Source organism: Opisthocomus hoazin, chromosome 1, assembly GCF_030867145.1.
Source record: "Opisthocomus hoazin isolate bOpiHoa1 chromosome 1, bOpiHoa1.hap1, whole genome shotgun sequence".
Lineage (NCBI taxonomy): Eukaryota > Metazoa > Chordata > Aves > Opisthocomiformes > Opisthocomidae > Opisthocomus > Opisthocomus hoazin.
Genome location: NC_134414.1, coordinates 37,974,797 through 37,991,169, shown reverse-complemented (window position 1 = coordinate 37,991,169; position 16,373 = coordinate 37,974,797). Strand labels below are relative to the sequence as shown.

At 40.3% G+C, this 16,373-nt stretch overlaps 1 protein-coding gene across 1 annotated transcript in view; it reads right to left on the bottom strand.

The window, feature by feature from the left end:
- Nucleotides 1-16,373, bottom strand: part of VWA8 (von Willebrand factor A domain containing 8) — a 209,027-nt gene that overhangs the window by 39,288 nt on the left and 153,366 nt on the right. Inside the window, exons 36-37 of the mRNA XM_075422478.1 lie at nucleotides 11,579-11,660; nucleotides 9,417-9,621 (exon numbers count right to left, since the gene is read on the bottom strand). Coding sequence (XP_075278593.1) covers nucleotides 9,417-9,621; nucleotides 11,579-11,660 — 287 coding nt within the window. The remainder of the gene's footprint in view (nucleotides 1-9,416; nucleotides 9,622-11,578; nucleotides 11,661-16,373) is intronic.

Below are 16,373 nucleotides of genomic sequence, written 5' to 3'. Positions count from 1 at the left end.
TCAGAGACACGAAAATGTCAAGCTCGGTGGGTTCGTGGCTTTCTAGTCTTCTGTGTCCCCACGCACAGACGCCCTGTTTCAAGGGGTGGTATACGTCTGCTGCTCCACCCTTTGCTAGAATGAACCATGCAGTCCAGGAAAAGGTCACGGACCAAAACAGTGTATTTGGGGCTCACGGATCTCAGAACTGCAAACGTTATCGAACTATACCTTGTGATCCACTTGTTGACTGGGTAATTCTGTGATCTGCAGTATTTCAGGTTTTTCAGAATCCCTCGCAGGACTGCAGAATGCCATCATACGGCTATTTCAAACTTACAAAAACTCTCCACTGCATATATTTTTCTAATTTATGGGTTTGCACCGACAGTATTTAAGAGATGAGCAAAATCACCGTTACTAGCTCACCGATGCCCTCACGTGGTCAGAAAAACTACTGGGTCTAAAGTAGAAACTACCCGGGGGTGGTGGTGGCATGGAGAAGGACTAGCCACTCTCCATAAAGGTCATGCTTTTATCTCGAATCAAGAATGTCAGCTTTTCCCAATTCAGTCTTAACAACAGGAAAAGGCTGGATTTTTGTTAAAATGTTGTACAGTAAAATGTCACTTTTAAAAAAGGAAAAAAAATTAAAAATTGTCAGTATAGATTAAAATAGATCCTGAGCAGTAAATATAAACAAGTTGGGATCACTGCAACTCCTGAACCAATTATTCTTCAGATAAACATCCAACTTATAAAAGAAATGTCATCATATGAACTCGCATTACCCTAAACCTTCAAGTACAAAATGTAGCTTCAGAAAATCAAAATATAAAAAGAATGCATTCAATAAAAACAAAAACATTAATTCACTTAAAGGGTGAAGAAATCATGTAGAGTTCTGCATCATTAGTTGAGTGGAATACAAGTAGAATAACAGAGACTATTCAAGGAAGGGTGTAAGATGATCATCACCCAAAGATGGCAGAGAATCAAACAACTACAGATTTTCTGGTCTCAGCCCAAATAACAGAAAGAGGCATAATGACAACCCCTTTCTATTTCTAAGAACTAATTTCCTTAAATCGGTAAATAATGCCTTGCACACTGAGGATGGGATTTGGGTCCAGACTACAGGCAGCTAAAGGTAGGAATCTCCCAGGCAAGCTGCGTGTCTCAGGTGCCACCACAGGCAGTGGTGTCTGAAGAGCCACACCTCATCTCCTTCAAGGCGAGCTCTTCGGAGCTCACACGCATAGCTCAGAAGTAGATGTTGAAATGCCCACAGGGCTGGAGCTGGACCTCACTCCTTCTCCTTGCTGTCACTCTTCAGTATTTCCAAGCACAGCCACAGCAACCTGCCGGAGCTGCTTGTGTGCAAGCACATGCAAACATTGTTTACAGCAATGAAACTGAACTGCTTTTGCCAGTAATTCTAAACCTTATTTATTAAGTACAATATACCTGCTGCTTTTTTTGATCTAACACAGTCTTGAAAATTAGCAGGCTAAAGGGTATAGCTGACCATGCCTGTTCCTCTCTGGGAGGTAAATGTTTGTCTCCTGATACTCCACCAAGGCTCACGGAAGGCTGTGTGGTGTTTAGTGCCCAGAGGTTTTGGTGAAACATTGTAAGAAAGAAAAGATGACCCTCTGTAAGCAAGCTAAAATTTTACTAAGACAGTTTGATCATCGATCTCCCATGGATTAGTTGAGCTTCAAGCATGTTTTCAAAGGGTTTAGCCATTAATAGACCAAGGCATGACTGCTGTAAAGGAAAACAGACATTTCATATAAATGAGAGCGATCTTTTTGTTATTAATATTTTATTTCCACAACAACTGCACAGGTGATTTCCAAAACCTCTATGGAAAGCATCTACATCATACTATGAAAACTCAAAAGGCAGCTACACAACATTTGTTTCATTCTGTATTAGCACTGTGAGGGAATGAAAGAAACAAATCTAAGAGTCCTTCCAAAAAATCAACTATAATTAATTCAGGACTAACGGCACTATTACTTATCAGCCACCTTGTTCTGGCCATACAATGGAGAAGTCAACTTGCAAAGACTGTTAATAATCATGGCACTTCTTCCCCCCCGCCTCTCCAGGTTTTTTTAAATTCCTCTCTGGAATTTAAAAAAAGAAAAGCATTTACTAGACAGTATTTTGTATACTCTGTCATCCTGCGTTCTTGATGATCTCCACTTATTTGATGTTGATTGCTCTGAACCTCTCGCTGTTGCAACTGGAGGCCAGTCCAACTGTGTCCACCAACCACCATTGTAAGAGATCAAAATGCATCTAGGAAAAAGGAGTCTATGAATACATCCACAGAAAATTTCTCATTTTCTGAGCCCGGGCAGATGTCTCAGCTATATTCTAGCTCTATATCAGGCACACACCAGCTAAAATAACACCTCGGGTGCAAACGCCGAACAAGGGGCAGGACTTATGCCAACAGGTCTGTTAACTGGCTGACTACAGACAAGGACGTGACAAAAGGAGGGAGAAGTATTGTTGCATTCCTCATGGCTAAGTACATGTCTAACATCTGGATCCCGAGATCTTTTTTCTAAATTGCTCTAAAATCTCTTCCTCTAAATCCATTTCCAACTCCTGTTCATTATGAAACAACAGCTTTAAACTGAAGGAGGTCAGATTTAGATTCGATATTAGGAAGAAATTCTTCACCATGAGGGTGATGAAACACTGGACCAGGTTGCCCAGAGAAGTTGTGGCTGCCCCCTCCCTGGAAGTGTTCAAGGCGAGGTTGGATGGAGCTCTGAGCAACCTGGTCTAGTGGAAGATGTCCCTGCTCATGGCAGGGGGGTTGGAACCAGATGGTCTTTAAGGTCCCTTCCAACCCTTAACCATTCTATGATTCTATGATTCTATGAAATACAGTCCCCGAGGGACTAGGTACCTGGCAAGTTATGATGATCTCCTGAGGTAATTCTAATTCAAGAGTCAATGTCCAGGTATGACATCTGGGAAAAAAAATGAACTTTTGTCTGTGTGTGTGTGTATCGATGTGTGTATGCACGTGCACACATACATAAATACATATGTGTGTGAACATCTATATACACAGAACTACATATGTAACCCCCCCTCCACATTTAACATGACTGTGTTTCTTCTAACATCAACAATCGCATTTTTTGCATTACAATTACTTAAAAAAATGTACTCAACTTTGACTCCAGTTCAACACAGGCTTTACCTGAACTCTAGGTAGGATAGGAACACATTTTAAATATATTTCTAACGATGGGCCTGGCATCCCGTAACAGCTACTTAGCGTTTGCCTTTGCTCTCATCAGATCTAAAGCTTAACTGATGGATTGCAGAAGGAAGTCTGAATGTTGGGAGCTACTACTGAGTGCTGCTGAAGTCATCAAAATGCAGTTTTCAGCAAAAAGTTCTCGCTTCATTGATGATATGAGCAGTTAAGACACACGAAAACTCACCCTTAATTTTTTTAGCTATTGGTGATGAACACATATACATTGCTCTTTTACATTACTGACATGAACCATATGTTCATGTCTTCTAGCTGTTCAGAGGACATAGAATAACTTATGTGTTCTGTTACCATTTCTGAGCTCTCCTATAAGACCGTGAAGACAGTCATTCAAATCTGAGAAAAATATCTATTTATTGCATTTCTTGAGTTTTGCTGAATATGTCTATACTCATCCCAGTTAAGCATGTTTCAACCTCAAGCTATCTAGAATCATAGAATCATGTAATAACTAAGGTGGGAAAAGACCTCTAAGATCATCAAGTCCAACTGTCAACTCATCACCACCATGCCTACTAAACCATGTCCTGAAGTGCCACATCTACACAATTTTTGAACACCTCCAGGGATGATGACTCCACCACCTCCCTGGGCAGCCTGTTCCAATGCCTGACCACTCTTTCAGTAAAGAAATTTTTTCCTAATATCCAATATAAACCTCCCCGATACAACTTGAGGCCAATCTAGAGTTGGCATTTGTTTTCTTAGATGACTGCACTGCTTTTATATTTAATTTCTTGCCCAGTTTAAGGTATGTTTGTACTGATTGCAGAATTCAAGGACATTCACACTCCTCAGCTTGGCAACACAGGTGCAAAGCATGTTTATATATCCTTATGGTGAATACTACATTTATCCCACCTCTGACACTGCAGTGCAGACATACAGCATGAACTTGAACAAGTGACCCGACTTCCTTATGTCTCAGTTCCCTCCTCTGGAAAGCAATGACAATACCTACTGGCTTCAGCTGTTGCAATAATTACATATTTAAACATTCATGGGTGTCTGAAGGGAAACGGCTATGGATGGATGAAGCCATTTTTTTTCACTTCTGCGCTTAGCTACTGACAAAGCTTTGTGCTCTGTGGGAATACTTTATCACTAAAATGTTAACTAGTCACAACAGAAACCAAAAGAACATCCCTCTAGCACTACCAGAAAAAGGAATCATAACGCAAGATAACAGCATTATTGACATAAAACTATTCTCTCAGTCAGTTCTCCAGAGCAGAAGATCTTGAATGAAATCTCCCAGAACCTTAACCTAAATCCTTCCCTATTCTTATAAACATTTCATTCATGTCTCCTTTTAGCACCGAGGCCCAAAACATATCCCAAATATATCCAAGTCGTACTGATTTGTCCACCTCTAGGACCTCTTCTAACAGAATGTATCGGGGCCAGTACTGCATGAATTTCCACACACTACTGCAGAACTGTCCCCAGTGCACTTCTTGTTCAAACCACTGGTGAGAAGCAAACAAAGATGTTTTTTCCTCATTCATGTGTTTTTCTAGATTCATTCCACCATCTCAGTTTTGTGACGCTATGAACTCTAAAGCCACTTAACTGTTCATTTGGCTTTTTGCTACAAAATAGACAGATCAGATCAAGTCACAAAAGCAAAGTGGGGGAAAAAAATGGAGAGAACACTTCCAGACTGCTTCTGGTCTCTGCAAGGGCCTGGTTTCATATTAAGGAACTGTCCAAATAAAGGTCTCCCCTCAACAGGTGGACTATTACTGACAGACACTACACGAATGGTCTTCAGTGACATAAGCTGTCAAAATGTTTCAAGCTGATGACCCAGTGGGTAGAAATGTACCCTGAGCAGGTGTCAGTGTCTCTCTTACACATTTCCTTTCGACTGACCCACCTACAAAGAAGTACATGATTTTTTAAGCTGAGTGTTGCCCACCAGTCTTGAGACTGCAGAGCTGGCGTGATGGAGGTGTTTTCGTATTCATGTTCTACGCAGTGTATGCACTTGCTCATGGGTAAAGATAGGTGTAATTCTACTACCTGAAGAAACTTCTGGTAGCTGAGCTATCAATACCAAGGACTTTATCTGTTTTTAAAGAGCTGGTATTAGCAAGGCTGGTGCCCACTCAGTTTGCACTTGCTGTATCTTTCCTCTGTTCAGTCCTATTGTACGTGATCTTCACACTGTATTGGCTGAATCTGGATCACTTAAGAAACCCACTTGAGCTCTTACCACATATATAATCTCCTCCAAACATTTCAGATTTTTGTTTCTGAGGAAAGCACACACTATACAGAACACCTACACAGAGTGGGCCTCTGCCATAGGCCAAAGAGATGTAAGCAGTAACCATCCTTGAAGAAGCAGTGTACTGTAGAAAAGGCAGATCTTGAGCTTTAAGATCTGGTATCTACCAGGAGACCATGACTCTTTTAGGATTACAGCAGAGAGATGGGAAAATGGAAAGAAGTTTCCTTTTTTTTTTTCTTTTTGCTTGTTAACTATTCTCTTGGATGAAAACATAATTTCATTTCCAACTAGGTAACTTAATGTTCATGAGGAAGGCTTGCTATAGCAAAAATGAGAGAGAAGAGATAACACATTTTGGGCAACAATCTACAGCAAGAGGACATTACGTGGAGTAAACACAGAAATAAATGGTTTTGCTGATAATCACAGATAAATTAAAAAAGATTTTGTTGTGGAGAGTTCAGGAGCCTAAAGGGCACAATGCTTTACCATCTATTGAAATACCTCTAAATGATGCACCTTTTAACTGTTTATATGTAAGCATTGTACTTTATCTAAATGAGACATAACAGTGAACAATACTTACTGAAAAACAACAGCCCAACTACATCAGAATGTAATCAGTGTTTTTTCTATTTATTTTCTTATTGTGCAAAGTAACACAAACTTACCAACGCCTGCCTATTGCCATGAAACTTTTAGAGCAAGATTTTAAAAATAAATTGTCTTTCACATTCTTCTCAGATATTTGATAATGAAGTGACCTTGTTCTTAGAAACATCAAACCGTGAAAACGCTCAACAACTTTTGGATTTTAAGTGGAGTTCATAGCTTTAGAATATCCAGTATTTAATTTAGATTTTGTATTTTAGGCATTCCAATTTAATCATTTCAGAATGCTGTAGTCATATTTTGAGTTTAAAACTTTAATAAATGAAGAAAATTTCTAACCTCCCTGTATTAATTTCAAACTTCTGTAAACATAAACCATATTTCCAGAAACTATTTTTGTAGCCTCAAGACTTCAGCAGTTTGAACTCCACTGAGTATATCAACAACACAAAACAAATGTTGACTATTTTGGAGACTGCCACAACAGTATATCAAGGGAGCCTAATTACTGATCATAAGTGGAACAGCTGTTTGTTTTCCTCTGTTTCATTGCTCATGTACATCCAGACTGTTTCTGAGATCTAATGTGTTTGTGAAAGCCAAAATGCAGCCCTAGAAGATAGTATGAATAGTTCCAGTTGAAGCCCAGTTGAAGATTTGTTTCCAGTTCTTTGAATTTACATTTATATTGAAAGCCCTCTAACTCTTTTTTCTCTCAAAAGTCAGGAAGCTTCAGAGAGATTCTGTGTGGTTTTCCAGAACAGTGGTTCCCAGCCACCTAGACAGGTCTCGTGTTGTTCTAAGAACATGACCATGAAGGGCTAATAAGCTTTGCTAAGCCTGTATGTAGTAGCTTTGTGGGATGCATCAATGGCACCTTGTAGAAAAGGAGAAGCTGGGGGTGGGTGAGGAATGAATTCCAGTGATACGTGGAAAACAGAATTTTCTTAAGTGAGCTTCTGTTACAAGCTGATTGGGAATGATGGGTTTAGTCAAGGAATAAAGATGCCTCATTAGACTCCCAGATACTTAACATAAGCAAGAGCATGAAACAAACATTATACAAAAGAAGGTGATTTTCATACACTTGAATAAACACATCACCACGTGGCTGCAAAACATCTCCAATTCTGCAAAAACAGGTATGAGGAAATATTTAGCTGCAGTTTTCTTACCAAAGTAATTGTCTCTAGAACAGGAAACACTGGAGTTTTTGCTATGCTTACCTTACACAGGGAACCTATATGAATACGTTTTCAAGCTAACAGGATCCTTTCATTTCCAGAAATGAATGTCTTCATAAAGTACTGCTTTTATGTCCATGTCCATTGAAAAATTCAGTTAAGTAGGAAAAGTGAAGGCCTTCATCTCCAAATAGCAAAGTATAGAGTTTGCACAGCAACTACATATCTATTATCTTATTGGAGACGTAGATAAAATAAAAGATTTAATTTATTGCTTGTTGCTCTGCAATGCCTTTGTAAACAAAGTTTCTTAGGTCTCATCATCCTTCCATTTAAAGCAAAGTGTGTACAGTAGAGAAACAGGAGTTAGTGATAACCACGCAAGTCGGAAGATCACAAGGAAGGCTTTGTTTCAGCCCTTCAACTGAAATCAAACAGTATGCCATTTTGAGTTCTGACAAACCACGGACCTGAGCTATATACCCTATACTGACAGAGGAAAGAAGAAAGATACTCTAAGAAGACTTTACCCTGGAATGTGCCTACTAATTAGAGAGTCAGGGTGTCAGGAGAGAGAAATTCTGCAACAGATCTTGAAAATTGCTTTCTGACTGTGGGAAAACTTCTTAGACTTTTTTTTTTAAATGGTTACTTGATATTACTAGTGAAATGATTTTAAATTTTCTGATGATGTGTACTTTCCAAGCCAGTATTCTCTAATATTTAGTTGACTATGACTGACAGTACGGTAACACTTTTGAATATAATTGCAAGTTATCAGGAAAAAAAAAAAGGAAAAACCATTATTAAATGAAGTAAAACTCTAACTGTTCCTCCTGTCTCTTTTCATTTCTACTAATCAACTTGATCAGTAGCTGAAATTGGGCTGGTGTAAACGGACTATATGTGACCATAAGATGGTGCTAGTGCTACTGCATTGGTAATAAAAATGGCATTGGTAAAGCAATAAGCATCCAAACAAATGCGCTACTGGGTAACAGTTTCCTTTTCTCATGACTTCTGTGAAAGGCATTTGCTGAGGTCCAGTAACAAGAACACGTCAGTTCTTGCACAAGTTTCTGTAACTGCAGAACATGTAGTAGAAAGGGAGCTCAGAGTGGGAAAAGAAAGCAAAGAAGAGCTATGGTTTTGGCCTAATAAATCTCATTCACACTTGCTATACCTGGACATCCTGTAAACAAAAATGTAGAGGGATCTAATTTAGGAAAGACTCATCCTGTTTTCCCACTCTAATGCACTCTGAAGGTGGTTACAGAAATTCATGAAACAGAAATAATTGCAATAGTAGACAGAGACAGGATCTTCCTAGCCAAAAGTGGAGAAGTCCCCCTAAAGCATACTCTAGTTCTTCGAAGTGATACCTTCTCCAATCACTAACAGAAATTAAAGATGCAATTGAACTGTCCTGAATTTTCCCTCTGTGTGGCAATGGTGATCATACATATTAGCCAGTACATTGACACTTGTGTATACATACATACATACACGCATACACAGCATACATGTATATGCTGTATATTTTCAACATCTACCTAAATGTTCCACATGAGATCATGGCTGCAGGAGAACTTGTAACTCTGCTCAGCTGGGATAATTTTCAAAGTTAGCCAAGGCACTACTGTGAACTCAAGGCATCTTCCACCTGGGTTTCAAGTTTCTTTTCTAAAGTAAAAATAAAATATTTTTTTCAAAGTATTTGAACTCTGGAAAAGTATATGCTTTCCTTAAAAATTAATTTCATTATTCTACATTTTGAAAGTTGCAGTTAAAAATCAGTAGGAGATAAAGAACTGATTTGCATTTAAATGTACTGGAATTTGGCAAAAATACAAACACTGCAAGACAAAGAGACTGTCAGCAACCATAATTACAGGGGTCACAAATAAGCTTTCTAATTAAGCTATTGTGTCTTTTTTTTTCAGTGAAGACATCTATTCACCTTTTCTCGCAGGCATATTTCTACTTGGCAGCATTTTTCAACACAGCTCTCCCTCAACCCCTCTCCTAGCTGAAAATTCATCTGCACCTCACTTTGTTGAACTTTTTTCACGTCAGCTTTGTGAACTCCTACCTGCACAGGACGACCGTCTTCTTGGCCGATCATGTTTCTCCACTCCTGCAGCGACCGCTGGAGGCTGTCCAGCCCCGTCTCCCAGAGCCGCACATCGCCTCCCATGTCCACACTAACCAAACCAACTTTGCCCAGCGGTGCCAACAGGGCATCAGCGTCCGAGATCTTCGACAGCCAAGATGTATACGGAGAGAGAGACTGTGATCTGAAAAACAAGAATGAATGTGATTTTTCTTGAAGCTGTAATTAAAAAGCGGATGAGTATTTCTGTAGTTAAAGTGACAATTAAATGAAATTACATCCTCATTCTGTGAGAGACTATAACTAAGCCCTGCAGACCCACTGTTTTACTTGAAACATTCCACCAACTGAAACTGGATATGACCAAAAGATACTGGTCAATATAAAAAGCAGTATAAAAGACCAGGCTGAAAGCGAATATGGTGCCTAACCCACTGCTGTATCTCCTCTATCCGAAAAAAGTCAGCCTTTAGAAAAAACTATAAAGAATATGAAAAATCTAAAAATGTGTTATAGAAAAATCTAAAACTACAGAAGAAATAGGAGAGAACATGACCTGGGCACTGAGGAAAATACCTTTCCATCAGCTTAAAGTAACACCTTTCTCTAGTGCTGTGACAAAAAATGAAGATTTAAACACTCATATAAAGGTGGCACAGCTTTATACACAGAGAATCATAGCACTGTTTCAAACAGTCAACTTGCAGACAAAAATTTAGTGCTGAAGCACAAGGCCTACTAGCTGCATAATATGAAGGACAATTTAGACAAAGTAGGAAATATTCACTGCATTTTTTCAGTACTGTTAATGACATGCATAATGACTTGGCAACTTGCACTAATACTACAACTAATAATCTTCAAAGATAAAAGAAGCAGTAACACATACACCTACAACTGAAATTGCCATGTACTAATTCAACTGAAGACAAGTTTCCTTAGCATCTGACCAGGCTAACTATGCCATAAGGAGGAAAGGTTGCTAGATTTTAGTGTAGAACTATTCATATATATGAAAAGTCACTTTACTCCCAATGGAGTACATTTTTTAATCTGGACTTCTGCTCAGACTAGCTTAACTTCTCATAATAAGTTAAGCGTCATGATGCTGAATTTACAAAGCTGAATGCTTTGTAATATCTTATATCTTATAAAGTCACAATGTAAAATAAAGTGTGATTCACTACTATTTCTATGTTAATGCCTTATATTTTTGAATGACTAAGTTGTAGGCCAAGGGATCAATTATATAATGATGAACAGTCCAAAACTAATTGTTTAGTAATTCAAAAAACCCACAGATGATTAATGAAGCAGAATTAATTTAAAAGAGAATCAATTAATGTTGTCAAAACCAACATCAAATGGGCAGAATGAAAAAAAAAGTATAGAATTCTTGATGTGTGGGTTTCATACACGTACTATTTAAACATGCAAAGTTGAGAGACTGCTATTTAAAAAAAAATCCTTAATTATTATTGGAGTGGAAAATGAGAATTTTAAACCAGAATATATGTTTATATCATAAAACATTTGCAAATATGCTCTACAATGGTGAGAGACAGATGTTAAAACCATACAGAAGCTATATAGTCTGGATATTTTAATGGGTCATAAAAGATACTTGCGTATCATGCAAGCTGCTTGTGAGGGAATGTGTATTTTCCAAAGGGAGAACCAAAACATAGAGAAGCTCAAATTATTTTCAAGCTGAACTTTATATTGGACCAGAAATCAATTCCTGGTTTCTGAACACCTAGCACTGGATCGCTCTGCCTGTCTTTGTTAGACCCTAAAGACAGAGAAAAAGGAAAAGAAAATAAAGATATCTAAACAAAATGAAAGAAGGTAGATGATAAAGCGGGTGAAGAGGGAGAAAGAGAAAAGGGAATGAAAATCAGAAGATAAATCTACCTTTCATATTTACTAAAGAATTGCTACATTTTCCTTGGTATCACCTAGTAAACAGATAAAAAATGTTGACAAAAATACGCTGCAACAGTTGCAGAATTTTACACTCTAGGTATTAATCATTCTTACTTTCCACATCAGAAGAAATATTTGCTTATCTTGAAGTAGTAATGCACGCTAAATTGTCTTCCTGTAAGACAGAGGCTGTTCTAATCAATAAAGTCAGTTACCTGGGAATAGCAATGTATTTGATTTTCTTTGAGTTAAGATCTGTTACTTCCAAGTACCCAGCAGCTTGTGGAGGAGTGACATCTGAAAATAAACAAACATGTTATTTTCCTGCTGCATGATTAACTGGTTATTGCATTTGCATTTAGCAGATTAAATTTAAATATTTCATTATACAGTACCTGTCAGAAAATGATAAGCTTTCACATTCAACACAGGGGTATAACTCGCAAATACAGAATTGTTTTATTATTCTGATAGTGAGCAACCAGACATGCACAATTATAAAAGAACAATGTATTTGTATAGCAAATGTCAAAATTACACACAAATACGGCCCTACTCACAAGCACTAATCGGGCATTAATGCAATCCCTAACTCACTGCTTTTATCTGTCACCAAAGACAATGCCAGCTGTATGTCTGACTTTAAAAGCGTACTGGGGAGCTGCACGTTAGGGACTGCTTTGACTGCATATAGCTCAATGCCTGCGATGACAAGGTCGAAAGCTTATGGGTAAAGATGAGGGGGAAAGCCACCAAGGCAGACATCCTGCTGGGGGTCTGTTACAGACCAACCAACCAGGATCAAGAGGCAGATGAAGTTATCTACAAGAGGCTGGCAGAAGTCTCACAATCGCTAGCCCTTGTTCTCGTGGGGGACTTTAACTTACTGGACATCTGCTGGAAATACAACACAGCAGAGAGAAGACAGTCTAGGAGGTTCCTGGAGTGTGTGGCAGATAACTTCCTGACACAGCTGGTGAGTGAGCCTACCAGTGGAGGTGTCTCACTAGACCTGCTGTTTACTAACATAGAAGGACTGGTGGGAGATGTGGTGGTCAGAGGCTGTCTTGGGCTTAGCGACCATGAAATGAAAGAGTTCTCGGTTCGTGGTGAAGTAAAGAGGGGGACCAGCAAAACCATCACCGTGGACTTTCGGAGGGCAGACTTTGGCCTGTTCAGGATGCTGGTTAAGAGGGTTCCTTGGGAGAGAGTGCTGAAGGGCAAAGGTGTCCAGGCAGGCTGGACATTCTTCAAGGAGGAAGTCTTCAAGGCACAGGAGCAGGCTGTCCCCATGTGCCGCAAGACGAACTGGCGAGGAAGATGGCCGGTCTGGCTGAACAGGGAGCTCTTTCTGGGACTCAGGAAAAAAAGCAGGGTCTACCACCTATGGAAGAAAGGGCAGATGACTCAAGAGGAGTACAGGGGTCTCGTTAGGTCATGCAGAGAGGAAATTCGGAAGGCAAAAGCCCAGCTAGAACTCAGGCTGGCCACTGTTGTAAGGGACAACAAAAATTTTTTTACAAATACATCAGCAACAGAAAGAGGGCCAAGGAGAGTCTGCATCCCTTATTGGATGCGAGGGGGAATCTTACCAACAAGGATGAGGAAAAGGCTGAGGTCCTTAATGCCTTCTTTGCCTTATTCTTTAATAGTCAGACTGGTTATTCCCAGGGTAGCCAGCCCCCAGTGCTGGAAGATAGCGAAGGAGAGCGGAACAAATCTCCCATAATCCAGGAGGAAGCAGTTAATGACCTGCTATGGAACCTGGACACTTGCAAGTCTATGGGGCTGGATGGGATCCACCCAAGAGTGATGAGGGAACTGGTGGAAGAGCTGGCCAAGCCACTCTCCATCATCTATCAGCAGTCCTGGCTAACAGGGGAGGTCCCAGATGACTGGAGGATCGACAGTGTGACACCCATCTACAAGAAGGGCTGGAAGGAGGATCCAGGGAACTACAGGCCTGTCAGCCTGACCTTGGTGCCGGGCAAGATTATGGAGTGATTCATCTTGAGTGTGCTCACCGGGCATGTGAACGACAACCAGGGGATCAGGCCCAGCCAGCACGGGTTCATGAAAGGCAGGTCCTGCCTGACCAATCCAATCTCCTTCTATGACCAGGTGACCTGCCTAGTGGATGAGGGAAAGGCTGTGGGCATCATCTACCCAGACTTTAGTAAGGCCTTTGACACTGTTCCCCACAGCACCCTCCTGGAAAAACTAGCTGCCCATAATTTGGATGGGTGTACTCTTTGCTGGATAAAGAACTGGCTAAAAGGCCAAGAGCAGAGAGTGGTGGTGAATGGAGTTAAATCCAGCTGGCGGCCGGTCACAAGTGGTGTTCCCCAGGGCTCAGTTTTGGGTGCGGTCTTGTTTAACATCTTTATCAATGATCTGGATGAGAGGATTGAGTGCTCCCTCAGTAACTTTGCAGATGACACCAAGCTGAGTAGGAGTGTCGATCTGCTGGAGGGTAGGAAGGCTCTGCACAGGGATCTGGACAGGCTGGATCGATGGGCTGAGGTCATCTGTATGAGTTTCAACAAGGCCAAGTGCTGGGTCCTGTACTTGGGTCACAACAACCCCATGCAATGCTACAGGCTTGGGGAGGAGTGGCTGGACAGCCACACCGTGGAAAAGGACCTGGGGGTGCTCATCGACAGCCGGCTGAACATGAGCCAGCAGTGAGCCCAGGTGGCCAAGAAGGCCAATGGCATCCTGGCTTCTATCAGGAATAGTGTGGCCAGCAGGAGCAGGGAGGTGATCGTGCCCCTGTACTTGGCACTGGTGAGGCCACACCTGGAGTACTGTGTTCAGTTTTGGGCCCCTCACTACAGGAAAGACACTGAGATGCTGGAGCCTGTCCAGAGAAGGGCAGTGAGGCTGATGAGGGGTCTGGAGAACAAGTCTTATGAGGAGCAGCTGAGGGAGCTGGGACTGTTTAGTGTGGAGAAGAGGAGGCTGAGGGGGGACCTTATTGCTCTCTACAACTACCTGAAAGGAGGTTGTAGTGAAGCAGGTGTTGGACTCTTCTCCCTGGTAACTAGCAATAGGATGAGAGGAAATGGCCTCAAGTTGTGTCAGGGGAGATTTAGATTAGATATTAGGAAAAATTTCTTTACTGAAAGAGTGGTCAGGCATTGGAACAGGCTGCCCAGGGAGGTGGTGGAGTCATCATCCCTGGAGGTGTTCAAAAAACATGTAGATATTGCACTTTGGGATATGGTTTAGCAGGCATGGTGGTGTTGGGTTGACGGTTGGACTTTTGATCTTACAGGTCTTTTCCAACCTATGATTCTGGGAATCTATGATTCTATGACTTCAAAACATTGTGCTTACGATTTGCACTTGAAAATTTCTCTATAATGTTAACCTAAATGTTGTTGCGTTAAATTGAACCACTCTTTTTGCAAGTAGATTCTCAGTATGGAAAGATTTTGTAACTTCATAGTAAATATCCCTAGACTATTAGGCATTTAATATTCTGTTTACAGACAGTTTAATGAATACAGCTAATACTATGGTCCCTCCCTCAGAAATAAATTTGTGTCTCTGCGTGTGTGTGCTTACGCTGGTTTCTGCAAACATATGGGTACACTCTGCCTGGGCTGAGAAGTAGCTTCCAGTTAGCAGCTAGCTTTCATCTGCCTGGAGTAAATTTAAGTTTTTCAGAAAAGAAACCAGAAGACTGAGTTGCACTGCATGATATGGGTACAAAATATCACTATCACAAGATGAAAGCAAGCCTAGTTTTCCTTCTGAAAGAACATGTCTTTCACCTCCTGGCAATGAAGGAGAGCCTGATGTTACCTGCAGAAGTGTTGATGCTTGCATACAGGACACAGAAAAAAGACCAGTAAGCTCAGCAGTATAAGGGGATCTAATACTCAAATGAGTATAAAGAATAACCCACAGCAGCACTTTATGCACATCTACGGTATCTATACACCTATAGTATGCATATCTACAGTAGCACATCTGTTGACTTGACTTCTCCTCATAAAAATGGAAATACCAAACATATTTGAAATAGGAAAAAAAAGTCTGGAAAAATGCAGGTTTGTGGGCCACAGAGAACTTTGTGATTTGCTTAAATTTTTTTACTGTTTTAAAATTTGCTCTCTCTTTCGGAAGTAATGGAGAATAAGATACACTTTACAAATTCTGATGAAGATCTAGAAAATAGAGCTGATACTGAACTGGAAGGGGTAGAACTGTGGGATAAGAATTAAAAGTTAAGTTAATAAGTTGGAGAGACAACACAAATCAACCAAATTAAATTATAAAAAGACAAAGGATTGCCGAGTAGGAAGCTGAAGAAAAGGTAATCAAATGTTTAAATGCAACACAGGAACACCCGGCCAGGCCCCAGAACTGAAGGCAAGAATCTTCCATGAAACAAGAACATCAGACCTAAACAAGTTCAGTTACTCTCCTGCCAAAGCCCAATGGAGAAGAATAGCTATATGCAGCCCTAGACATGAAACTTTAAGGAAAACATAGACATGTGAGGCAGTCCTGGAGGTGATAAAGAGGTTAGAACACATGGGCTATACGGACCAGCATAAGGAATTAACTTTGCGTTTTGGCCTAAAAAGAGACTTTTTTTTTTAAAAACACGTCCCATAATATCAAAAAGTTCCTTATAAAGAGAGTAATATTATCCTGACTGAGTGGAGGTGACATGAAGTATTCAGCTGGATACTAGGAAAAGCTTTTCTTACACAAGGAGAGTGAAGTATTGCAGTAGCGAATTATTAGATAAACGTCAGTTAAGAAGAGTCTAAACATGTGTCATCCTGCCCCTATATAAACAGATGGACCAGATGATGTGTTGAGGTTATTGCTGTAACTGTGTGCGCTACATGTTGTTCCAGTTACTGTCACACTCAAAGATACGCACTCCCTAATAGACTGTTGTTTTACATTCATATATAGAAAATGCTAAGACTCCAAGTAAATATTTGCTCTCAAGTAGCCCTCATTTCAATAGCTTTGTTTTTAGAATAA